This window comes from Heteronotia binoei, chromosome 19 (genome assembly GCF_032191835.1).
Source record: "Heteronotia binoei isolate CCM8104 ecotype False Entrance Well chromosome 19, APGP_CSIRO_Hbin_v1, whole genome shotgun sequence".
Taxonomy (NCBI): Eukaryota; Metazoa; Chordata; class Lepidosauria; order Squamata; family Gekkonidae; genus Heteronotia; species Heteronotia binoei.
Window position 1 is genome coordinate 32,166,540 of NC_083241.1, and position 27,550 is coordinate 32,194,089.

Genomic DNA, 27,550 nt, shown 5'->3' on the forward strand with positions numbered 1-27,550 from the left:
TTCAAGCGACAGGTTTTTTAAATTAGCAATTTAGACACAGTTACGTCAGAGGTGGCCAAACTATGGCTCAGGAGCCACATGTGGTTCTTGCACACATATTTGTGTGGTTCCTGAAGACCCGCCCCCCCACTCCACTGGCCAGCTTGGAGAAGGCATTTGTCTCTTTAAATCACCAACCAAGCCAAGCCAGCCAGCAGCTTGCAGAATGCATTTAAATTTAAAGTTGATTTATTTCCACCTCTCCCTCCCCATCTATTTGCCTTCCTTCCTTCCGGCTCTCAAACACCTGACATTCATGCCTTGTGGCTCTCAAACATCTGACATTTATTCTATGCGCTCCTTTGTTAAGCAAGTTTGGCCATCCCTCTGTTAAGCAGTGTAAGCTACTTGATAAAGATTTGCGGGACACTGCACACCCAGAAGGGAAATGCTCCAACATAAGAGATAAATAAAAGATACTTCAAGGAGTTAAATAAATGAAAACTGCTCTTAGCTTTCAAAAAAGGAAAAGGGGGGAGAGGAAAGGCTAGTACCTCTCACTTCTATAGTTGCATTTGCTACAGGAGAGCCCTCAAACGTGAACACACACACATATTCTCCCGAATCCTCTGTTCTGGGCTTTAGGATTCTGAAAAATACAAAGAATAGATTAAAATAGCTAGCAGGTAACAGGCTATGACCAGGAACTGACAACACGTCAACTAAATTTGCAACATATCCATCATCTTTTCCCGTTCTTTTAATGAAAGAAAAACACAGAAACATGCTGGAAGGGATCCCAAGGGTCATCTATCCTAATCCCCTGCACAAACCCCCCTGCAGGAAACTCACAGCTACCTTCCCCTGATGACCCCTGCACTGTGCCCAAAGACAGAATGGGCTTAGAAATATCCCCCCCCCAAATCCGCATGTTTTCCTTCATGTTATTTTCCACATGGCCCAACATAAAACCCAATCTTTAAAGGGGTTTGGAGCAACGTTCCCTCTAAGCTGCAGAGTCTTGTGAGCAGAAATTCTTCTTGGTGAGCTACTGGCATTAAAGTTGTGAGCTACTGCATAAATTAGTGTGCTCTGGGGTCATCCCTCCTGAGCTAAGATAAAAATATGTGAGCCAGCGGCTAAAAAACTGTGAGCTAGCTCACATGAACTCAGCTTAGAGGGAACACTGGTCTGGAGTCATGTTCTACAAAACAGTGCTTGATTTGAACATCGTAGAGCTCTTTTGCAAACTGCTATCCAATCACAGTTGCTAAACTTGTACAGATCCATTAAAAAAAAAAGATATCACCCCAAAGTTGTCCAAGGACTTGAAGAAGCTGAGAGTCACACTTCAGAGGTCTGATTAAACACAACAGGGCTCATCTGCTTCCTAAAACTCAAAAAGGAGATATGCCAAGATACTTGTTTCCCAGAGAGGAAGCTATGGAGAGAGCAGTGCTACAAACAAAATACCTTGCCCCCCACCCCCATCAAGCAGAGCAAGCTTTTTCTAGAGGCAAATTTTCAAACAGAGCCTCCCCCTCTGCAGGTGGCAGAACACTTTTCCAAAACGTTCAACAGCTTAAGGGCTTGACGGGCACCTTGACTGATGCCCAGAAAACAGAGTTGTTCTTATTTGTTGTTAACTGCTGTTCACTGAGTGGTCTTCTATGGAGGGGCACAGATGGGGTTGTACAGAAGTCAACAAAAACCAACTTGAAATCTATTCAGAAATCCTGTCACCAGGCAGCCCAGAACCATTCTTCCTGGCAGCAAGTTCCAAAAAGTTTAAAAGGGAATAATGGCACACTGATCTCTTGAATTCTGTAGCAGAATGGGGATTTGGTTCTATTCAACACGCTCTAACCAGGATATGATGCCGCACCAGCTTTCTACAACTCTTTCAGCTGTCTAGAACAGGGGTGTCAAACAAGTGGCCCGGGGGCTAAATCAGGCCCCCGGAGGGCTCCTATCAGGTCTGCAAGCAACTCACTGTTGCCTGCTTCTTTTCCCTCTCTTGCTTCCTTCTGCATCACAGATTGCTTTGCCAGGCTTGCTCAGTCAAGCTACAGAGCAAAGCCTCTATTTTCTCCATTGGCTGACCAGAACATGAAGCAATTTATGTACAAAAACTCGCAATACCCAGCCATTTCATCTTTTCCTTTGGTTCTTAGGCTCAAAGCATTTGCCATGAGATTTCTGTAAAGAATGTCGGTAAATCAAAAGTAGGATTGCAACTTACAGATACACACCTGAACAACATACTCAAGATTGCTACAGCACAGACATTGTCTCCAGAATTTGATGCAGTAATTCAGCGCAAGAGTTATCTCTGTGTCGGTTATCACAGACTGTTAAATAAACAAAATAGTGCAAGAGTGCTAATGTTTTAAAGTTTTTTTTTTAAATCTTTGTGTTTGTGTCTTTTATAAAGTTTATATCTCTGCTACCTGGCATTACATTTTATAACACACATGGGCCAGCCTGAGAAGGTCTCATTTATGTCAGATCTGCCCCTCATAACAAATGAGTTTGACACCCCTGGTCTAGAAGGCTTCAGTCAAAACAGGCAATGCTGAGGAGTCCAGAAGAATTAGGACACTACACTTCTCCAGCGAGAAATCTTCCACGAAAGGCACTTACTATGTTTTCAATTATAAATCCTTGTCTAGGCTGAAGCAGACCCACAAAATCATGAGCTTTTCCCAAGACAGCCTGCAACTGAGCAACCCTTACCCTGTTGTGTCAACTTGCCCAAGAAGAGTGAGTTGAAGATACAGCGATTTTTAACAATTCTCCCTTCCCACTGAGGAACCTCCCCACAGTGCTGTTCAAAGAGGGGGGGGGGCGCATTGTGACTCAGAAGCAGCAGTGCTTGGAGATCAGTGGGCTGCAGTGACACGGGGAAGGCTTGAAAATTCTGTTCCCCAGATGGAAAATAGTCTTCATCCAGACCCTAGGTGACAGCTTTCAACATTAAGTGGACCCAGTCAAAGTTTCAATACTTCCTTCAGGGTGTCACACAAAGATGCATAATCACTAACTAAAGGGAGAAGTTTTAAATTGATACAATCCACATCCAGAGTCTGGATCGACACACAGGACAGATGTGTAAGAATTATCCCCCCACCCCCAGTTGAGGCATCACCTTTTTTCAAAAACAGATGGAATATCAAGGCTTCTTTGGAAGCCCTCAGCGCTAATCACAATGGATCCATTCAATTCAAGAGAGCCAGTTTGGTGTAGTGATTAAGTGTGCGAACTCTTATCTGGGAGAACCGGGTTTGATTCCCCACTCCTCCACTTGCACCTGCTGGAATGGCCTTGGGTCAGCCATAGATCTCGCAGAGCTGTCCTTGAAAGGGCAGCTGCTGCAAGAGCTCTCTCAGCCCTACCCACCTCACAGGGTGTCTGTTGTGGGGGGGAAGGTAAAGGAGATTGTGACTGCTATGAGTCTCTGAGGTTCAGAGTATAGGGCGGGATACAAATCCAATATCATCATCTTCTTCAAAGCGGGGTCAGCTAACTGAACCAAGTTCTGGGAGGTTATTCCCGAATGATTTGCACCTGCCTCCCCTCTACCACTGAATGCTGATCTCCAAATCTCCAATTTTTTAAAAAATCTTTGTGTTTGTCTGTGTCTTTACGGCTCCTGGAAGAGAGGAGACCCTGATGAATTACACTGGTGGAGGGGGAGGGGGTCCTGCAGCAGGAAAGGAGACTTCCTGGAAAGTGACATTTTAGTCTGGAGAAAAGAGCTGGTAGGAGCAAAGAGATAAAGAAGAAATGATGCAGAGGGGAAATTTTTTTAATTCCAAATATCAACACCCCTATGTGTGTTCCAGGCCAGCTTCCTCAGAAGTTTCTGTAGAATGTAAATGCAGCCATGCCCCCACTAAATCAGCTTCTTCCCACTGCACCATTTCTTTTCTGGATCCAGGCCCTATTGTCATTTTCTTTTTTCAGAGGTGCATTCAGCCAACTTGCCTTCATGGGTTTTTCCAATGCCACATCTTGACAAATGCCCCTACACGGAGACACTTTAAGCTGTTTCAGTTTTAGATGAACAAAAGAAAAGTCCTTGAAGGAATTCTTGTCCCTGTTCAGAAATCCCAGCACCTATGAGCCAAAGCTTGGGAGCGAATGAAGGTGGGGGGGGGGAGGGGGGAAGGTGCCAAATTATTAAATATTGAAAAAAAAATTCAATCCCAAGTTTAGATTATCCGTCCAGGCTCCTTATTTTAAGATCAGAAAGAGTAAATGTTATCGAGAGAGCACATGATTCCCTTATCGCCACAAACCAAGAGAAATAAAAGGTAAAAATGATGTGAGGAGACAGGAAACACACCAACATGAGGTGTTATAAAGTCAGCCCTTTGAGCAGAATACAAACCACCACGACAACAAAAGAGAGATTGATTCAATAGTTGCTGTTCTGTATGGACAGAATCTCTGGCCTACAGAGAATCAGTTTCATTTGGGAATCAAAAGGGACAGAACCGAGGGAGATGTGAATTGAACCCTAGGCAAACCCCACCCCCTGGTCCAATGTAACTCATCAAAGGACAGAAATCAAGACTGGCTTTCCCCACTCCATTTTCGCATGCAACCGCATTGGATGTTGCAAGACAGCATTAAAAGTCCCCTTCTGTCAAAGACTCACCTGTACTCTATGGAAGTTTCGGGGCTCTTCCCGATGCTTGAAATCTCCTCGCCATTTTTCACCCAATAGCTGGAACGGAGCGGGCTGGGAAGTGAGGTGAGATTGCATTGCAGGACGATGACGGAAGGATTCTGGCGAGGAATGATGAGATCCTCAGTGGCGTTAATCCCGGGCTCTGGAAGAAAAGGGCACATTAAGAGGAAGAGGGTCCATCAGTCTTCACCTAACGACAACGTTCTACCACACCACAAGCTACACGTCAGAGGAAATCAGGGAGAGGAAGGAGAACTAACACACAGAAGACTGCTTCACTAGCTTAGGAGAGACATCGAAAAAGTCATGCAGTAAAATAGCTGGCCAGTACAGAAACGGAACGTGGACCAGTCCCCCTGTAAGAAAGAAGAGGGAAGGAAAGAAGAAATAGAAATCACATCATCTTAACAAGCTTTTGCATTTCATCGTATCCAATGACAGAAGAGGCAGAGTTAGTGATTATGCACCCAAAATTAATTTCCTTCTTGCCATTATCCTTGACCAGCAATGGGGTGTTTTGTGTCTACTGAGGACCTGTGTCCAACCTTAACCAATCTGGCTTTAATTAACAGACAAACAGATAGTCTATTCCATTAAAAACTTATTCTCTCACATACGCACGTTGCCGTGGATCCAAGGCTGCAGAGATGAAACCTACATGAGCAATCCATAAAAATGCTACCTTCTCCACTAAAACGCGTTATGGATTTTTTCAGTGGAACTTCCCAACGCTTATTAAAAGAACTGCTAGCAAAATAAGGCATGCCATTAGACTCTGGTTCATAACTTGTGAAAGACAGCACTCAAAAAAAGGGAGTCATTGCCCTCATTTTAGACTTTTCAAAGCATTGTGTCAGGCTAGGATATGAATGGACTGAAAAGACATTCTAATGAATTACAATTAAAAATGCTTCCAATTCTTGTCTGTCACACAAGTTATAATTTAATAAAAACACCTTGCTTAAGCTGCCCATAGATTAAGGATGGGCATTGTTCTAGGTTGCAGTTCCAAGTTCTACTTTTCAATTAACACTCAGAATGGGATCTTTATAGGTAACACTGAGCGAGTGCCAGTCATTTAAATGACCTATTCTCTCTGATACTGAAGAATAAAGGGCAGAGACGCAAGTCTACAGCAGACAGGAACAACTTAATACCAAATGGTTTTGGGGGGGGGGGGGGAATCAGGTTTAAGAAAATCTTACGTAATGAGCAAATCTGCATGGCAATTTCAGTAATGGGCTAGGTTTCAGAGCCCTTTGTGACAGACACTTAGGATTTCATGGGTGAATCTAAATATGGCAATTAAATAACTGGTGGACTTCGCAGCCTTCGGAGACTGAAAAGAAAGCCTCGCTGTGGGGATATAAGTTGACTTTGCATGGCCAGTTAACAAGACCAGCTGGATGGGAGACTCTCAGCAGAAGTTAATTGGAAATGTTGCGAGGTATCACTACTTGTAGACTGAACAGAAAACCCCATAGGATTAAGGGTTCTAGGGCATTTTGTTGTAGATTACAGGGAACAGGAAGTTTACACAAAGTGAGGCAGTTTCCCCAGTAGCTATTTCACTTTACTCTCAATTTGCTTCAACCACTCCCTCATTTTAAAAATGAACATCACATGCAAAATTTTGGGTTTATCCAAAAAAAACCCCACACAATTTTAATACCGTCTGAAGACCCATCATGAAGGCTTAACGAAGGCCCACGTCAAAATAAAGTATCAAACAGAAAGAGGGGAGAAAAGAGAAATATCATGGCGATCGGTTTGTATGTCAAGCATTCGACCAACAATCCCAGTTGTCTCCACTGCTGTACAGTGAGAAATGTAACTGGCTTCATGGCCATTAGTTCTCTGGCATTGCCTTCTGACTCCCATTAGAATTTCCTCCCTTTTCTTTCTTCTCTCCTTCAGAGACAGACCCACAAAATAGCATAGATATTGCATGAGAGTCCATCTGGATACCATTTTTGTATTTGATACCCTGCTTCGGCCCCGTGGCGCAGAGTGGTAAAGCAGCAGTACTGTGGTCTGAACTCTCTGCTCGTGGCCTGCGTTTGATTCCAGCAGAAGCTGGATTCAGGTAGCCGGCCCAAGGTTGACTCAGCCTTCCATCCTTCCGAGGTCGGTAAAATGATTCCCCAGCTTGCTGGGGGGAAAGTGTAAAAGACTGGGGAAGGCCATGGCAAACCACCCCATAAAAAGTCTGCCGTGAAAACGTTGCGAAAGGAACGTCACCCCAGAGTCGGAAATGACTGGTGCTTGCACAGGGGACCTTTCCTTTCCTTTGCAACTAGATTGGCTCCCAAAGTCGGCAAACGGCTACTGTGGAGTGGGAGCTCTGGCTCTTGCGGAGATCACAATGACTGAAATCCTCTGTCCAAGACTCCTCCCAACCTGGCAGCCAATGCTACTGCACACATAAATGTATTTTATACTCTACTGAATGCGGCAAAGTTTAGCGCAGTACCCCTGTCCTGCAAAGAAAATGTGCATCCATAAGGGCCACAGGATTAAGCTTGCCCCTCCTAAGGAACAAACTTAAAACAAAAAGAGTTAGAGAAAATTTTAAGGATGAAGATCTACCACTAACAATTTCTTCTAGTGAAACAACACACACAAAAATCCCCATACCATTGTGTGAAGGCTCATTAAGAACGTCAACAAGCAGTGTGACAGGTTGGTTTTGCAAACTGGGATGTCACTCAGACTTATCATAATTGTCTATTTTGTTATTATTATTATTAATTTAACTTATACCCTACCCAATCCCTCCAGTGGGCTCAGGGCGGCTTACAACATAAAACCCATCAAGCAATAAAAACAAAACAATGACTAGCACAATAGACAGTCACAAAAAACCATGCCACCCCAGGCAGAAATAGGTGCCCCAAGGAACTCCAGTGCCCGAGTGATATCAAGACCAGCAGGGCACTGGGAAAGGGGCCATGAAGAAGGGAGGACAGAATGGTTGAACTTCGACAGCCTCAGCCAAAAAAGTGTGTGGTTTTTATTCATTGTGGGAAAACCAGACTTACTCAGTTTTCTACTCAGCCCTGAAGTGTAAGCTTGCATGTAATCTTTGGAAGACAGAAAACGATGGCAGGGCGTGCCTCATTTGCTTAACTATAAACCGGGCGGCATGTCTTCTGAGGAACTCAAGCAGGAAGGGTTCTTCCATGTCCTCTCTCCTTCTCTACCTTGACCTCCTCTGTAAACCAGTTCAAAGCACTGGTTTTGACCTTTAAAGCCCTACACGGCTCGGGACTGGAATATCTGAAGGACTGTCTTCTTCCACAGAGAGCCAGTTTGGTTTAGTGGTTAAGTGCATGGACTCTGATCTGGGAGAACCGGGTTTGATTCCCAACTCCTCCACTTGCACCTGCTGGCCTTGGGTCAGCCAAAGCTCTGGCAGAGGTTGTCTTTGAAAGGGCAGCTGCTGTGAGAGCCCTCTCAGACCCACCCACCTCACAGGGTGTCTGTTGTGGGAGAGGAAGGTAAAGGAGATTGTGAACTGCTCTGAGGCTCTGAGTGGAGAGCGGAATATAAATCCGATGTCTTCTTCATATGTTCCTGCCTGGGAGCTGAGATCTCACTGAGAGGCTCTCTTGACTGTCCCATCAGTCAAAGAAGGTTTTTCAGAGAGTACACAAGAGAAGGCCTTCTCAGTGTCAGCCCCACGATTATGGAATCGCCTCTCCCGGGAGGTGTGCCTGACTACCCCCCTCACTTTAGCAGTCAGCTGACGATTGTTTTACTTAACACCTCATTTGATGCATTTGTAAATTGTGATTTCAAATTTTAGTTTTATGATTTTTATGTAGCCCATTAATGTATTTTATTAATATCGTAAGCTGCCCTGAGCTCTGTAAGGAGGCTAATATTCTCAATCAATGGGCACAAGGGCTTTGGTCTTCTGAACCATGCAAGACCGTATAGGCACCCACTGAAATACGCCGTGGTCAAAGGAAACAAGTCCTCCAGGACTCTGAAGAAGAGCTTCCACATATTTTTAAAGCAGTTCTGCTGTAACCAAAAGCACCCACTTCTCAGTTTACTCAATACTAAGCCACCTAATGTAATCCAGAAGCTTATCAGGCTATGAAGCCAGATTCTAGGGGCAAATGCTTCTTCATATAGCAATCTGTCCTGCTACTTAGGGCCTTAGGAAAATAACCATAATCTGGTTTTCCCATTTTGGAAACATACTGTATTGGTGATAAGGGAAGGCAGAAGTCTAATGGAGTATAAAAAGAGGAAGTTCCCAGGACTGATTTAGTCTTAGTCTAAGAGCTAATGTATTTTTCTAAATGGTCTGACAGAAGGAGCTGTTTTTTTTTTCCCCTACTGAGTCTGAACACCAAAAAAAAGTCCCACTCAATGAAAGACGGAAACACGACATCAGCAGCGAGATTTCTCCCCCTTAGTTCCAATCCCGATGAGCTGGTATCTTTGGGTCGAGGCCTTGCAACTTCACTTTCCCCACAAGTCGCAGCTGATCAAACCTCTTATATACTGTACAGAGGCAGTAATAAGGAAAAGAAAAAGTTAAAATGAGAAAATATACTAGATAAAAAAGGCACTTGGTAAACCCGCTACATTCATGGCAAAGCATGGTTTCAACATTTTTCCAAGGAAGACAGAACTGGGTTGTCCTAATGGGAGAAACTGTGCACAAGAATTATTTCCTTGGTTGGAAAAGCATGAGATCTGACAGAGAAGGGTGGGAAGAGGGGAATTCACAAGACCTTCAAGTAGGTGGCAGATGCACTAGTCCAGGGGTGGCCAAACTGTGGATCAGGAGCCACATGTGGCTCTTTCACAGATATGGTGTGGCTCTCAAAGCTCCCACCGCCTCATTGGCTGGCTTGGAGAGTGCATTTATAGTTAAAGTTGCTTTCTTTCCACTTCTTCCTCCCCCATCTATTTGCTTTCCCCCCACCTTTTCTTCCTTGTGGCTCTCAAACATCGAACGTTCATGCATTGCGGCTCTCAAACATCTGACATTTATTCTATGTGGCTCTTATGTTAACCAAGTTTGGCCACCCCTGCACTAGTCTCAGGGGGCAGGCTGTACAGGGATAGAAGGACCAAGCTGCCACATGATGCTGAAGTATGGCTGTGCCCGTTGCAGTCTCATTCTCTGGATGTTGAAGGCTTTAATGACCATGAAAAGTCACGTATGCCAAGTTAACTTCAGGACTAGAATGGAGGCAGAGAGGCCAGTAATGGAAATCAAGAACACAAGCACCAAGCTGTGCTGTTAAAATCGGTGTCATCAGGCTCATTCTGTCTGCGTTTCCAGGAATGCACTCAATTCTGTGTATTTCCTACATGCAGATTCTTTGAGCTCAGCCAGCATGCTGGCCTCGCTTTGCTAACATCACTTCCCAATTGTGGAGAATGCACACTTTTGAAAACTACATTAATCCTATGCTCACTTGGTTTATGTGAGCTGTACAGAATACTGGTTTCCAAAATTGTGTATGGCAGAACCCCAGCGAATCGGAAGACTCGCAACAAGGAGATTAGAACAAAGTCTCAGTATGGGGGCACCTTTAAGACCAATAAAGTTTAATTCCGGGTATAAGCTTTTAGGTGCATGCATACTTCTTCAGATGCACTGAAGAAGTGTGCATGCACACAAAAGTTTATATGCAGAATTAAACCTGGTTGGTCTTAAACATGCCACTGGACCCAAACTTTGTTTTGTTGCTTCAGACCAATATAGCTACCTGCCTGAACCTATTGAGGAGATTAGCAATAGTGAAAGACAGCCAATGTACCATTTGAAGCTGGCATAAGACTCCATACCAGAGAACAATGACCACTGGATTGGCTGAAAAGAAGCAGCTATCAATGGGCCATCACTGATTTGGTGCTTGTTTGCAACCCTATGAGCACCTAGTAGGATATACTGTATGACTCACCTTTTTGCCCAATTCCTCTTCTTGGCATTCTATGTCGTCCATCATCCTAGTGGCATTTGTTTCCAACATCTTCCAGCACCTACCTACCCCACCCCCAATCTTTTTCCTGAGTTCCCTCATCCAGGAAGAACTGACTTGTCTTTTCTCTTGCTGCTTACTTTCTGAGGAGCTATGTACAGCGATGCAACTGAATGAGCTAGCTCGGATTGTTACTCCCTCACCCCAATACTCAGTTCCTCGCCCCACAACAAATCAGATGGGCCGCTTCCAAGATTGAAGACCAGACTCACATTAAACCTCCAGCTGGCAGAGGCATCCACTGAGCTGAAAGCATGCGACAGGAAGTCAAATGACATTACATATGTGACATCAGGCGTGCAAAAGGAAGGGCCACCACCAACATGAAGGGGGTGGGGCTCTGTGCTGCTAATACATGGGTGATGTTGAAGGATCAACTGGCAGGACTGGGGGTGCGGGAGATAAGAGAGAAGGCAAGGTAGACCTTTTACTGGAAGAGAATCCCAAAACTTCCCCGTGCTGTACAGGAATCTCTTCGATTCCTGAGTGGTGTTGGCTCACCAACCTGCTGCTCTTCTCAGGATGCTGAAGAGAGGGGGAGAGAGAGGCAGGGAATATGGTACCCTTCTTGTCTGTGCACCTATACTACTAGCAGGCCCTCCCCAAAAGCAGCAAAAAAATGGCAGCCTTATAGGGGCTCATGATCCCAACCACGGAGGCCTCAGAGAGAAGGAAGGAAGACTGTCAAATCATAGGGACAATTGCCTAGCCAAGAATAAGGGCAGCTCTTGGACCCTTACTGTACACTCACCTAATGAGTTTCACACATACACCACACCCTTCCACCATGACATTTTCTCACAGATACACACTGATGCAACATCACTCACCTCATTGCCAATGGCTGCATTTCCACATATAGCCACTCCATACAGTCCTTGTACCCGCCCACACACTGTGTCATTCTGTCCTCGGCAAACCTCAGTGTTGAAAAACCATCCACTTGGGTCATTTTTAACGCAAGAAACTTCTTTGTAGGACTATAACTTTTCTAGGCCTGGTCCGTTATTATTATTTTTTGTTACAATAGGACATCTGAAGTTCATACTTTCCTGGGACAGCTGCCATTACAGTATCTGCAAACCAGTCGTATTAAAGACAGTAAATAAAAAAGCAAAAACTCATAGGATCGGGAAAAAGAAACCAGACATTAGCAAGGTTGAGCAGAATGGGATCAGTGGTAGAGGTTAAACAAACAAACGAAAAAGGTTCTCCATTAGACATCTACGGGCACTGATAGTCAGCATATTAAAATATCATCTTGACTTTGCCCTCTCATAACTTTGTTGTGAAGAAAGAGGCTGAATATTTCTGGAAAGCATGTCTAATCATTTTGCTAAACCCTGGTGGACTACAGTAGTTTTCATTCTTGGGCCTGAAGAACAGTCTTTTCCTCGACAAAACTCAGGTGAAAATACCCATGCTTGGAGCCATGTCTGGTATACACACACAGTTCTGTGAATCCTACTTCAGGCCTGGACCTACAGGTTAGCTTTGGCAAGTCATTGTCTTGGCTCATGTACCTCAACAGTAGGCTACGATCTATAAAGATATACCTACTGACTTGGGGAGGGAGACCCTTCTTTGAAGGCGACCAGCAAAGATTGTCAACTTACAGAAATTTCTAGGAAAGCCAAGTGGCAACCATCTAATCCAGGCTCTCTGACATACCTTTGAGAGCTATATAACCAAGAATTGACTGTATATTTATGCTACTTAGAAAGACAAATCTATGACCTTAGGGGGGGAAATCTAGTCTAAAAAAAAAATCACATGCAACAAAATCCGAATAAGGAAGGATTTGCACAGAAGTTTATAAACTCAAAACCATGTGAAGAAGGAAGGCATTCCAATGAGATCCCAAATCAAAGAAGAAATAATAATTAAAGGATTAGATCAGGGAAATGAAACAAAAGAGAAAGGCACTCGTGGAAGAGCCAGCATTAGGATAGCAGGAAGCCTATTAACAAAAAGTAAGAAAGAGGGAGGGAATGAAAAGTTCAATACTGGTCTCGTTTTTCACGGAGGAACTAAAGGACCGTCCCCAGAGATTCTCCCCAGTGCTCTGATCCTAGGAAGGAGAGACACAGTAAAAAAAAAAAAAAAAGTAGCAAACACAGTTAAGCACTACAACCAGAGGAAAAGTCTAGGGTCCAAAACCAAAAATAAACGAAAGACAACGGGTGGGTTATACCAAAGGGGTCACAAGAAGGGAGGTTAGGGTCACTGGACTGCCTCTAGATACTACAGTACTACCACTGTAGGGTGCTGAACTCACTCTGAAGGACGCTTATGGTAGCCTGGGCCCGTATCCACGTTATGGCAGGGTTCTGCCTCAAGTCATTCCTTCTGGGATCGTTGCTGGCCCTGCACTCGTAAGTCCCAGAGTCTTCCAAGGTAAGGCGGACAATTCTCAGCACACTCACGCCGTTCACCCCGTAGGCAGTGTTAATGGTGACACGGCGCTTCCGAGCGCCGTCCCATAGCTGTTTGAAAGATTCAGCCCGGTTGACTTCAGCATACCACCACTGGATCTCTGGAGTGGGGTTCCCAACCACGTCACAGTACAGCTCAAAGGCGTCCCCCGTGAGTTTAGTTTCTGACATGGGCGACTTGACAAACCCGGCTAGAGGGAGGGGCAGCAGAAATGCAGTGACAGACCAGCAGAAAAGAACAGATCTTATAGAGAAGAAAGCAAATGAGCGGCAGAAAACAGAGACATGCCCATCTACAATAACAGCTATTGCATTTCAGAAATAGAAAAAAAGAATAGAGATAGAACTTAGAACCTGCTCTAATTAGACCACTGGAGTTTATCATTTTCCCACAATCCCAGGTAATAAACCATCTCTAGAAGATACAAATGCTCCGTCTCAAAATTCCTCCAAAACACAGTACCCAGGACATGGAAGACTTGGGACCAAATTAGACTTTAACCATAATTCCTTTGGTTACACACAAGACATTTTCCCATATGTCTTTTCATTGCTAACACCAATCCAAAAAAACCTTCAATAAGCAGTGGTCCACTATGAATCCTCCTTGACCCAATCTTTATTTCAAGCTCACTGTGTTATAGGAAATTCAGAGATACACAATGACCCATATTTCGTGCAGCAGTCAGCATGAGAATCTTGGAATTCCTTCTAATGCAAAGATTATCATCACCTTACATTTAATATATCAGTTGGCTCAGAGGCTGCCTAAAAACTAGACAAGTTGTCATATTACCATCACAGTACACACAAGCACACAGAGCAGGTTTGTAACATTAAACAAGCTATCTGCTGTACTTTGCTTCAACAATTCTCATTTGTCCTCAACATTGAACATACATTCAGCTTCCTTCAACAGTGGAAATAAAATTGATTTGAATGCAGCAAATGGCAACAAGCATCAACTGTACACAGTTATAGGCACACAAGAAAGTCTTAAGCCCCCATCATGATTCCTCTTACTGGCAAGGTGTGGAGAACGTAGTGTTGGCATTTCAATTACCGTAGATAAAATAAAAATTGCTGGTATCCAGCATACCATATCACCTCCAGTTCCAAGAGAGGTGCTTTGTTTTGCTTCAGAGTTCAACAGGAACACACAAAATGGAATGCAACCAGTTTAAATGTCTGAGAGTAGATCTGACAAACTGCCAGTATTCAAGAACTACTTTTGCCAGACATACAACTTTGTTGAGGAAGAGGGGTAGAGGCAGACCAAGGCTCCAAATTCAAATCCCATTGCCACAGAAACTTCTCATCCATCTTTTTGCCTTTGTGCTTGGCAACTGAGGACGGAGGAGAAGGTGGTACCATTTTATATCCCTGCTTCTGATGTAATGATGTACGCGTGGTGCCACAATTTTTGTCAGGGCAACTGCCCTTAATAGCTGTAGAACAGGCACAACGCAGACAGGCAAAGCTCATCACAGCATTTCTATGCAGCAGAAAGTTTCTCCTTTAGCAACTGCATGACAGAAATTTGAAGGAAACCCTTCCACCTGTACAAGACCCGTTTCTACCAGCTTCCTATTGTTTTTCAGAAAGAATGTTTGAATTTTTATGAACACCGAGGCACTGTTACTAGACCCAAAAATAAACAGCAATTTTAATTAAAGCTGCAATCCTAGACATGTACTTAATTGGGATGCAAGTCCCACCAGATTCAGTTTTACTTACTTCCAAGCAAATATGTTTAGGATCAGAGTGTTAGCATGAAATCTACAGATGTTTTCTGTTTGGGAAGGTTAAGTGTGCAGGGCAGAACTCGCCCTTTTAGGCTGTGCTTCACCCTTGCTGATGAAGTTAACTTATGTAAGAGCAAGCAAAGGGATAACTGTTTTATAGTACACTGGTCATTATTCCTTATGCTTTGGAATAACAGATTCCAGGATGTTGTAAGACCATATGTTTTCCTTAACTTGCAGGATTTGCTTCTGATGAGAAAGGAACCCTGTGGCTAAAGTCAGTCAACTGCCAAAACATAATTGCATTCTCAGATAGCCTAAGCACATTTTTAACCTATCTGCATACAGTCAGGGGCAACTGTGTTTTAGCTTCTACCATAGTGAAATAAAATTTCAAACGAGTGCGGAAAAGAGCGGTTAATGTTAACACCCACAATGGAGGTTTTGCCAGATTCCGTATAATTTACAGAGCACTGGAACCACCATTATCAAGAACGGAAATGATCCTAACATTTTTTAGGACATAATGCAGATCAGCACACGCTTTCCACAGCTAGTTGTGAGTCGACATATTGCAGCCTTCATAAATTAATAATGTGACCTATTAGGACATCGGCTCACCAAGAGCTCTTCCAGGATCACATTAATGCTATGGAAATATAATACAGGCCTGTTACGCTATGCGGTCATGCCGAGCCACTCTCAGCCTGTTCTCCAGGAGCTGCTGAAATATGCATAGCCTTGATTAAAAATACAAACAGATCTGTCCCCCCTTTTTCTTTGCTTTTCTTGCTACTGAAAAGGTTCCCAAACACCAACACTAGCCGCTGTATGCACCAGGGAATCAAACCATTAAATGGAGGGTGCGGGGAAGGGTGCGTTTCAGTCAGTATTTCTCAGCTCTTTGGCACAAAACCTTTAAAGACATTTGGTAACTAGCTCAACCACAACACAGTTTTAAATAGAGGATTAATGTTAATAGAACTGCAATGTAACTCTAAAAAACAGACACCATTATTTAATTATTAAGCTGGGGGGGGGGGACCTTAAACTGTATTAACTAATATAGCATCCAGAACTAGTGGCTATATTTGACTTACTGAGGGGGGCAGAATGAATGTCGGCCGCCTAAATGATCTTTTAGGCTGACATACGTGGTAGAAACAGCAAACAATCCGACCTAATGTTTATATAATTGAGGTATTAGGGTTTGTTTTCTTTTGCCTCTTTCATTGCTGGAACACAGTAAATATAATGCCATGAGCATCCACTACATGGACTCTCAGTACCATTTATGGTTTTTCCATCTCCCTGCCCAAAAAGCTGCCAGAACTCAAAGAGGTACAAAGAGGTGATTGATTTCTGCCATCAGAGAAGTCTTTGGGGGGCCCATGGCTCGCTGGTAGAGCAACCGCTTAGAATGCAGAAGGTCCCAGGTTCTAACCCTGGCGTCTCCAGTTAAAAAGACCAGGCGGCAGATGTCAGAGACTTCAGTCCAAGAACCTGGAGAGCTGCTGCCAGTCTGAGTAGACAATATTAATCTTAATGGACCAGTAGTCTGACTGAATATAAAGGAACTTCATGTGTTCTTTTGACGTCATCAGCTGAAGAATAATTGCTACAGTGAATGGTTTCAGCAGTATTCAAGTTTGCATCCTTGAATATGCAGTCTGCATGGCACTATAACCATGTGTATTCGCCTCATCACTGTCTCGTGTAAATGGGATATGCACCTAATGCTCTACTGAGTTTGCACACTCTGAGAAAAGGCCAAAAGTGACAGACAAGCCAAGAAAGCTCATTTAGAATCACAGAGCTGGAAGGGACCATACAGGCCATCTAGTCCAACCCCCTGTTCAATGCAGGATCAGCCTAAAGCATTCCTGACAAGTGTTCACCCAGCTGCTTCTTGGATGGCAGTGAAGGGGAGTCCACCACCGTTTGCCACTATCAAGCCCAAAAGAGGACTTCTGGGTTCACAACATCATCCCTACAAAGAATATAGGAGAAGCCATGTTGGATCAGGCAATCGGCCCATCCAGTCCAACACTGTGTGTCACACAGTAGCCAAATCCCAGGTGCCATCCAGAGATCTACCAGTGGGGCCCAAACTCCAGAAGCCCCCCAAGCACCAAGAAGACAGCGTATCACTGCATCAGACAGAGGGTTCTTGTGGCTCTCAACTCCATATGTTTATCCAATCTCCTCTTGAAGCTGTCTATGCTTGTAGCTACCACCACTTCCTGCAGCAGTGAATTCTATGTGTTCATTACTTTTTGGGTGAAGAGGGACTTCTTTTTACCTGTTCTAAGACTACTGCTCATTTATTTGAGTGCCCACAAGTTTTTGTGTTGTGGAAAAGGGAGAAAAATTCTTCTTTCTCTACCTTCTCTATCCGATACATAATTTTGTAAATCTCTTATCACGTCACCCCACAAGTCATTCCTCCAAGCTAAGAGCCCAAACCTCTTTAACGTTATCTTATAAAAATTCCAAATAGGTTAGCTACTTGGAGGGGCATAGCAGAAGTTCATAAAAACCAGGAAATCGGTAAGAGGGAATTATGAGAACCAGTGTGGTATACAGACTAGAGTGTCAGGACTTGGGAGACACATGCTTAAATCAGGACTTGGGAGACACATGCTTAAATCCCCACTTTGTCATAGAAGCTTGCTGGGTGACTCTCATAGATCCAGGTGGGCAGCTGTGTTGGTCTGAAGCAGTAGAACAAAGTAGGAGTCAAGTAGCACCTTTAAGACCAATGAAGTTTTATTCAGAATGTAAGCTGTCATATGCATGCATATTTCCCTCATCTGAAGAAGTACGCAAATGCTTGGCTTGCAGAAGGTCCCAGGTTCTAACCCTGGAATCTCATCTGAAGAAGTATGCATGCATATGAAAGCTTACATTTTAAATAAAACTTTGTTGGTCTTAAAGGTGCTAGGGGACTCCTACTTTGTTTTACTGGGTGACTCTGAATGAGTAAACCTCTCCGACCAGCCTACCAGACAAGGTGCTGTGACCATAAAATGGAGGCAATGCAGAGTCCCTTGAGTTCCCTGGAGAAAAGGTATAATATAACCCCACCACTTACTTATGCTGCTTTTGATACAGAAAGCCTGGGCCCCTGCTGAACTGGATGGCCTTGGTATCACTTCAAAGCCAGCACACAAGTTGGTCAGAAAGACTTCCAGGAAGCTTGCAGCAAGAGTTGCTTCAGGGTACACAAGAGCCTATTGTCTGCACGCTCAAACTTAACTTTAGTGGGAGGACAGTACAGCAATTATCCTTGTGAAGAAGCCAGGCAGTTTCTTTATGCCATGAAACGATCAAAGGTGCACATATAGAAAGACAGGGAATGGGAGCATAAAAATCAGCAGAGAGCTTTCTAACATCTTAAAAAGACTCAGATTTATAGTTGCATAAGTATTTGTGGCATCTCTAGTGAGATGATATCTGGGAGCAAGTGGGAAAGGTCTCTTTCTGCCTGAAGAATGGCTATTAGTCAATCTAGACAGTGCTGAGATAGATGGACCAATAGTCGGACTCAGTATTTTTAAAAAAGCTTCAAAATAAAATGCAAGATACATGGCAGATCTATGATAGTGCTGTGCAAAGCACACTACTTGTAGGTATTAAATGACAGAGAACAATAACAGGGGACTAGCTATCAACTTTGCGCCCTGGACTTTGAACAACATCTGGTTGGCTAAAGCCGACAATAAAACCTTGTGCACCTCTAAATTCTCACATTCCACATAATCTCTGAAATAGTCAGACATTACTGACTGAGGAATCAGTTATATCATTTGGAATATATGTATTTTCCCCCTTCAAAAACCCAAAGCTCGCCTATATTTCAGTATGCTTAGAGTCTTCTCTGACGTCAAAAGATGGAAGCCATTTTAATGCGGGCTGGAGAATAGTTGTGTCCTGACCTGGATGGCCTGAGCTAGCGCAATCCTGTCAGCTCCCGGAAGCTAAATAGAGTCAGTCCTGGTTAATATTTGGATGGGAGATCACCAAGGAATACCAAGAGTCACTGTGAAGAGGCAGGCAATGGCAACCCACCTCTGCACACCTCTCGCCTTGAAAACCCTATGGACTCGCCGTAAGTCTGTTGTGACCTTCCAGCAATTTCCCCCACCACAGGATAGATAACTACCAGTCCCATAACCTTCGCTCCTCTCCTCTGATGGTTCAAAAAGAAAATCTAGTCTCCCTGGACGAAATCTCTTAGAGCCGAAGCAGAGAGACAGAGTTATTACCCTGAACTGAATCCATTCGGCGACAGATCTTAAAATCACGAATTCTGAGCTGGTTAGAGTCAAGAGGGTAGCCATGTTGGTGTGAAGCAACAGAACAAAGTTTGAGTCCAGTAGCACCTTTCCAGACCAATTAAAGTTTAATTCTGGACATAGGCTTTCGGTTGAGGCCAAGTTCGACTGCCGTCACCCGGACTGCTTCTTGCATTCCTGCTTCACATTGTTGCAGCAAAAAACCTCCATAGAGGGGAGAGAGAGTGGTCCAGTTGCTCCCAACCTGCACAGGGGTGTTGCAAGGACAAAACTGAAGCAAGGAGAACCACGTGCTAGAGTAAGACTGTTAAAGAACAGCAGGATTTTAACAAAATGAGGTATGATAAGGCCTTTACAGTTTTAGAAGAACAAGTTACAAGCTATGAAGGTATGACCAGTAAAAATTGCTTAGAACTAATCCCCTCCACACACAAATTACAGCAAAAACTTAGAAATGAAAGGCAAGATATTTTTTCCTTCCAAGACAGATCCAGTTGGGCAGCCATGCTGGTCTGAAGCAAGGGAACAACGTTTTATTGAGAATGAAAGCTTTCATGTGCTTTTAGCTCCCACTGTTCCTGCTTTTAGCACAAGAAAGCTTATATTCTCAATAAAACTTTTGTTGGTCTACTGGACTCCAACTTTGTTCCGTTTTCCCTGCAGGGTTAGCAAGGACAGACAAAAAGAAGTAAAAACACGTTGGTTACTGTTTTTCTCAGCTCTCGCTTAAAGAACTCTGCATAACATTCATCCAGGTGTTGTTGTTTTAGTTACCTACTTGCATTTGGTTTACCCAAGGAAAACAGAGAGACATTCTCATTTAGGGCATAGTTACTTCCCGATCTGATTGAGTATGCCTGAGGCGTACCTAACCGCACCACGATGTGAAGAAGCTTCACGTTTACTAGGCAAAGTTTCAATGGCGAGCAAGCTGGAAGCATGCCACTGGCCATATATGGTGGCTCTCCAGGGGTTCATGGAACTCTTAGGCTTGTTGCCAGACAGATGACAAAAACAGGGAGGCTATCAAGGACCCAAGAACTGCAATACACACAGCAGAGCCGGGGCTGCGCTTGGCTCAGAGGTTCGCAAGCACCCAACAGGGGAAGAGGCAAAATAGCCATTGATTCCCCCCCAGTTACAAGAGAACGTTACATCTTCATATGCCAGTGGTGCCCTACATGGTGCCTGTGGATGTATCCACCAACACCTTTTCTGGTGCCCACCAAGTGTTTTTAGGAAGTGGGAGGAGCAAGATAGAGCTTTCGCCCAGCAAATGGCTTCTGAATGGCTACTGGAGTTTTGACTGGCTGTGCAGATTTTTTTAGTTGCTTCGGCAGCAGCTGCTACCACAGCACAAAAATCTTCACTGTGTGACTGAAGTAATGGCCATCATTTCGTGGCTGGCACAACCTCCACCGAGGGCAGCCATTTTGTGGCTTTGCCCACCATGCCCATGTCAGAATTCCAAAGGTGCCCAGAGGCTCAAAAAGGTTTGGGACTCCTGGTCTAGACTGACTCATAGCTGTTCTCCAGGTAGGGAGATGACAAGCATTCTGACATAGGAACTAAATTCGAAACATGGCGTAACTATAGCGATTCTAGGCTTGAAAGCACAACACAGGTTCTTGGAAACAGAGAACCCAGGCGTCATTGTGAGATTTAAAAACATGCTTTAAAACAATGCTTGATGCAAAAGAAATGCACACAAACTTCAATAAACTGTGAGCTGCGCATTTGACTCTTAAAATGCCCCGCCCTGGTTCAAAACAGGGCAGTTCCCTGTACGGAAACATAAGCCTCCCAGGGAAGAGGTTCAATTATCTAAGCAGAAAGAAATGCTCACAAGTAGGATGACACAGTAAAACCCAGCCAAGGCTGCACTGTGGTAGAGTTTACGGCAAAAAACAAAAAACTGGGTGAGGCTAGCCCTGGCTGACCACAGAAGAAACACACCCTAGGGAAGACAGAATGGAAAGACACCCCCATTCTGCCCTTTACAAGCTGGTGCTCAGAGCAAACGGAAAGACTCTATACTTTTCGTTCACGCTATGCTATAATTGACCCATCGGAATACTTTGTTATGGGATGTACTGAAAAAATCTAATATATAAATAGCACCGTGGGAAACACACATAAATACAAATCGTTAGCATCATTATCTCTCCCCTCCTCACAGTGGGCAGATGCACACGTAGCCCATCATGCGTTTCCTCTGTAGTCAGCCAGAGCCAGTTTGGTGTAGTGGTTAAGTGTGAGGACCCTTATCTGGAAGAACCGGGTTTGATTCCCCACTCCTCCACTTGCAGCTGCTGGAATGGCCTTGGGTCAGCCATAGCTATTGCAGGAGTTGTCCTTGAAAGGGCAGCTTCCGTGAGAGCCCTCTCGGCCCCACCTACCTCACAGGGTGTCTGTTGTGGGGGGAGAAGATTGTAAGACGCTCTGAGTCTCTGATTCAGAGAGAAGGGTGGGGTATAAATCTGCAGTCTTCTTCAGCATGCTAGGGATCCAAAGATCCTTTTTTAAAATCTATATTGCTGTGCGATTCCAGGCACTTATCTCCAATCTACTTTGACAAGATTTTTCTGCAGCTCAGAATCCTGAGAGTGTTAATTCTACAGCCTCATGTGTAGAAGGTTTCTCAGAGGCCAGCCTTAGTCCATTTTGCTCAGCCTCCAATCCTTATGCTCTTCCAGTCCCTCCCCAACTTCAGAGACTGAGTAATTCCCTTCTTTAATTTGTGCTGCTACCTAGAAAGTATTTATAGATCCATGATATTCCTCTGAGTCTCTTCTTTTTTTACAAACATTAATTCTTACCTCTTCACAAGACTTTTTTTAACCGCAAAAGCCCAGCAGGAACTCATTTGCATATTAGGCCACATCCCTATTGTTTCACATAGGGCTTTTAGTAGAAAAAGCCTAGTAAGAGCTAATTTGCATATTAAGCCACACCTCCTGACACCTAGTCAGCCAGAACTGTGTTCCTGTGCGTTTCTGCTCAAAAAAAGCCCTGCCTCTTCACAACATTAGCTGGGCTCAGTTTTTGGGCTCCCTTTCTTGGCATTTTGCCCAACATTCTACACGGATAATAAACAGCGGGCACTCACACACGAAACCACGGTTTGCATTAATCATAGTTCTTAATGCAAGCCATGGTTTGAGTTTCCCTACGATCAAGCAAACCATGCTTTCAGATAAATGCATGTTTCCAAGTAAGGAGAGGGTGAAGATGGCAAACAGCCTGTTGGGATTGCAAGTGGGTATACAATCTGGCCCTGAAGAGGATCAAATCCCCTCTGAAGGGGTCAGGTTGCAAAATCTCAATCCAGCATATATTGCTTGATTGTTCTTTTTACCATAACCTCCGTAAAGATTTATTTGGCAAGCTTTCTTTTTCTCCAGATTTGTCTATTCTGCCACCCTGTTATTATTTATTGAGTGATACTGAGGGGGTGGTTAGTGAGGCTGTGGCAAAATTTCTGGCTGACATCCTTAAATTTAATTCTGACCATGTTTGAATGTATCTGTAAGCTCGGTTTTATTTTGATTTTATCTCCAATGTTTAAATTTTTATATTCTGTGTATTTTTATCTGAATCTATTATGCCATTAAAGGTTTGGTATGGTATGGGTCAGGTTGCAGTTTTGGAGTACTCCTGAACCTTGGCATGGAGGTCTGTTGCAAGGGCAAGGAGTTTTTTCCAGCCATGCTCAGTGTGTCACTTTGCAATCTTGGCCAGAATGCAAGGACCCATCCAACCGTAATAGTCATTTCTCCTTTGATCCACTGTAGAAAAAGAATATTGGATTTATATCCCGCCCTATACTCTGAATCTCAAAGTCTCAGAGCGGTCACAATCCCCCTTCCCTCAACAGACACCCTGTGAGGTAGGTGAGGCTGAAAGAGCTCTTACAGCAGCTGCCCGTTGAAGGACAGCTCCTATGAGAGCTATGGCTGACCCAAGGCCATTCCAGCAGCTGCAAGTGGAGGAGTGGGGAATCAAACCCGGTTCTCCCAAATAAGAGTCTGCACACTTAACCACTACACCAAACTGGCTCTCACTTTGACCCTGATCTGGGTGGCCTAGGCTAGCCAGATCTCTACAGCTCTCAGAAGCTAAGCAGGGTCATCCCTGATTACTACTTGGATGGGAGACCTCCAAGGAAACAGCAACACAGAAAACCATATGGAATAATCTTAATTCGGCTGTGACTTACAGCACTCTCCATCTCTACCAACTTTTGCACGCGCTGATCTGGATGGCCCAGGCTAGTCTGATCTCATCAGTTCTCAAAGCTAGGCAGGGTCAGCTCGTTAGCTGGACATGAGACCACCATGGAAGTCCAGGATCACTATGCGGAGTCAGGCGATGGCAAACCACCTCTGAATGTCTCTTGCCTTGGAAACCCTAAAGCAGTTGCCATAAGTCAACTGTGACTTGATAGTGGAAAAAAAGGGAGGGCATTTTTACAACGTATGGAAATTTCAGCCAAATGCAGCAGAGAGAACCTCTTTTCAGGGCTAACTAAAGCAGCTGTGTGCAGGCATTAGCTGGTTGCCAGTTTGCTTCTGGGCTGAGTTCAAGAGTGCACACTGATTTTCAAAGTCCTTGACAGCCAAACAATAATTTGCCCAAGATTTTTTTTTTTTAAGTTTATACACTGGCTTTCTGACTAGTGAAATGGTTTTGTGAACTACTGCTTTAGACCAACATGGCTGCCCACCTCGATCTACAAGCTTGTGTGCTTGACAATCAATTCACAATCGGAGAATCAACACACCACCTACAGAAACATATTTTTAACGATTTCCTCAATGTGCTTATGCTGTCCTTATACGTGGCACAGCGGACTCACCTTCCCTTCTTGATCTATAATCTACAGAGCCTCTCCCCACCTTCGCTTCAAGAAAACGCCTGCAATTACTGCGCTTAAAGCAGGGAATGCAGAAGGATGCATGGAGCACTGAGGAAGGGCAGGATCAGAATGCATACAGCAGACCCTTTGTACTGAATCAGTCATTACTGGCTACTCAGACTGGCAACAGCTTTCCAAGGTGGCAGGCGGAGGTCCTTTTCATCAAATATTTCCAGATTTTTTAACTGGAGATTCCGGGGACCTTCTGCATGGTCCCCAACAGCACCTGCAAGCGCCACGGTGCCTACCAACACCTCGCCCGGTGCTCACCAAGTGTTTTTAAAAGTAAACAGGGCCAGGTGGGGCTTTTGCCCAGCAAGGCTTCTAACTGGTTGGGCAATTTTTTTTTAAAAAAAAATATGGCTTTGGACCACAGCTGCCACCACAGTACAAAGACCTTCATTGTGTGACTGATGGTAAACTGAAGAAGCCGTTTAGTGGCTAGCTCTACCTCCATTTTGTGGCTGCACCCTCCACTCTTAAGACTCCAAAGGTAAGGGACCTCAAGTTTACCATGCCTGTTTCTGGATAGAAACCAGTAGCTATTGCAAGATAACACCACTGTGGTCTGTTCTTATATCTTATGGAGGCTTTGATGCAGCGGGCAGAGCTGAAGACAAACCACACACACATCCCAGTCTCCCAAAGAAACAGCAGGGAAGCCAACTCCTTCTACAGCATTTCTCCCAAAGGTAAGCAAATGTAGTCGGTGCAGCCTGTAATCTGCTGGGGAATGTCCCTGGCAGCTGAAGCCTGTACTCACATGCCAGCAGTGAGACAATTCAGAGAGGAAGGAGGGTGAGAAGGTTCTGTGGAGACAAGGAAGCATTCTAGCCTCACCTGCCCAGCCCAAAGATTCCCAACACACCTCTTAACTGGGATCCACACCCAAACATAAAAATGCCCTTGAGATTCCCCTCAGCCCAACTACAACTATTTCCCAAGCAAATCTCTGCAAGATGAAGCACAGGATCAAAGACAGCTCGATCCGGGCTGGGCTTTTACTTAAAGGCACAACTTTCTGTGGGGCTGGCGATTTAAAACTACTATGAGCCTGGGGAGGAGCTGTGGCTCAGTGGTAGAATATTGGCTTGGTACTCTGAAGACACCAGGTTCAATTCCTCGGCATCTCCAGGTAAAAGAATAAGGTGAAAGACCTCTACCTGAGACCCTGGAGAGCCACTGCAGTCTGAGTAGATAATACTGACCTTGATGGACCAAGGGTCTAATTCAGTATAAAGCAACTTCATGTGAGCCTTACAAACACTGATTTAAACTATTAGATCAAAAAGAGTACAAACTAAAATAGAGTACAAGAAGAAGAAGAAGAAGAAGAAGAAGAAGAAGATATTGGATTTATATCCCGCCCTCCACTCCGAAGAGTCTCAGAGCGGCTCACAATCTCCTTTACCTTCCTCCCCCACAACAAACACCCTGTGAGGTGGGTGGGGCTGGAGAGGGCTCTCATAGCTGCTGCCCTTTCAAGGACAACCTCTGCCAGAGCTATGGCTGACCCAAGGCCATTCCAGCAGGTGCAAGTGGAGGAGTGGGGAATCAAACCCGGTTCTCCCAGATAAGAGTCTGCACACTTAACCACTACACCAAACTGGTCCCTTTGCTACACCAAACAAGCAAAGGGACCTGCTGTCTATCAGCAGGTCTCAAAGAGACCAAACAAGATGCAAAGACACCTTGCTTGGATTGATACCGGGAGAGAGGGGGAGAGAGAGCATGGTCTGACACTTGCCAGATGATGCAACTTTCACTCACAGAGTGACAAAGGTAATGCTCTTAAGATGGTACTAATCAAGCACTTTTTTACGGTTTGAGAACAAGAAGCCCACTGGGCTCCATTTTAAGAGCAGTGCTCTTTAACACCTCTACGGAGAAGAGAGATGCTGCCAGCAAATAGTACAGGGATGCAATACGACAGAAAGAGCAGAATATCAGGGAAGGAAGGGGATTCTTGGTGTGTGTATATGAATGAGACCACAAGGTTTGCAGGAGGGTTACACTGCTCTGAATAATCTCTTCTATCAACTATGTGTGGTTTGTACATGCTGAAGTGGTGGACGGAAAGGAGGATGAATGCAGGGCATAACCCCTTCACATATGCCCTCAACCACCACCACAAACCACTACTTCCCATTTATCTTTACTGGATGCATAGTGCAGTATTGAACACAGTTACACACTTCTAAGCGTGCAGAATTCATCCCAACTTACAAGGACATACCTCTCCTTATGCTCTATTAGTCATGCAAATACTAGCATTGCAGTTGCTACTGTGGATTCAGTTCTATTGGCAGTCGAGCATACCTATCATACTACAGGGAGCTATTGTCCAGAAATGGTCTACCTCACCAGCCAAGGGTGCAAACGTACCACATGGAAAAGGACAATAGTCCTTTGCTTTAAGCAGGGCTTTTTTGGTAGAAAAAGCCCAGCAGGAATTCATTTGCATATTAGGCCACACACCCGGATGCCTAGCCAGCTGGAACTGCGTTCCTGCTCAAAAGAAGCCCTGGCTTTAAGGAAGATTTAACTGATTACACTTAATATGGGAGAAGTAACTGAATGCACCTATTAATATGCTGGGTCTTTTAAATAACTATATTACAACTAACTGGGTGTTTTAAAATGACATGCTATTATTTGTTACAGAAATTTCTAAAGTTAGTCTACTGAATTAAGAACAAAGTTGGAGTCCAGTAGAACAATCTCGGCAGTGAAGGTAACTCCTAAACACTTCTTTATTCTTGATAAAGAGCCATTTAAACACAGGTGGACTTTAAAAAAAAAATACAGCAAGTCACACTTTTTCCAAAGGACAACCTCTTGGGTCACCCCCCTCCCCGTTCTTATCTATAGCGCTTGAAAGGGGCCACACAGGCAGTCTAGTCCAGCCCCCTGGCTCAATGCAAGATCAGCCTAGAGCATCCTTGACAAATGTTTGTCCAGCCGCTGCTTAAAGACTGCCAATGAGGGGGAGCTCACCACCTCCCTAGGTAGCTGATTCCCCTAAATATCTACCATCCTGTTTGCTTGTTCTAATTCCCCTTCTTAAAAATTGGTTCAGGATTCTATCACATTTGCCAGCCTGTCTATTAGTCAAATGTTGAACTTAACATTGACCAAGACCTTTAAATATAAGGAATCCAATATGAAACTGGAGACATGAAACTGCTTTGTACTGAATCAGACCCGTGGTCCATCATTATTGTCTACTCAGACTGGCAGGAGCTTTCCAAGGTCTCAGGTAGAGGTCCTTCTCATCACCTACTGCCAGATCTTTTAACTGGAGATTCTAGGGATCGAACCTGGGACCTTCTGCATGCCAAAGCAGATGCTCTACCACTGAGCCACAGTCCTTCCTATATAACTTTTTTTGGCATACAGAAAATACATCAGCAGGATTGCAAGGAAGAACAATCACTGAACAGTGACAGCACCTAGACAGGTGAAAAC

The 27,550-nt window shown here is 44.3% G+C and overlaps 1 protein-coding gene across 2 annotated transcripts in view; it reads right to left on the reverse strand.

Annotated features, from left to right (window-relative positions):
- The window catches only part of NPTN (neuroplastin), a 73,657-nt gene that overhangs the window by 37,808 nt on the left and 8,299 nt on the right, over positions 1–27,550 (reverse strand). The window contains exons 2-4 of one of the 2 annotated variants that reach the window (XM_060259822.1): positions 12,965–13,312; positions 4,643–4,817; positions 534–628 (exon numbers count right to left, since the gene is read on the reverse strand). In XM_060259822.1, coding sequence (XP_060115805.1) covers positions 534–628; positions 4,643–4,817; positions 12,965–13,312 — 618 coding nt within the window. The remainder of the gene's footprint in view (positions 1–533; positions 629–4,642; positions 4,818–12,964; positions 13,313–27,550) is intronic. The other variant, XM_060259823.1, reaches the window with a different exon arrangement.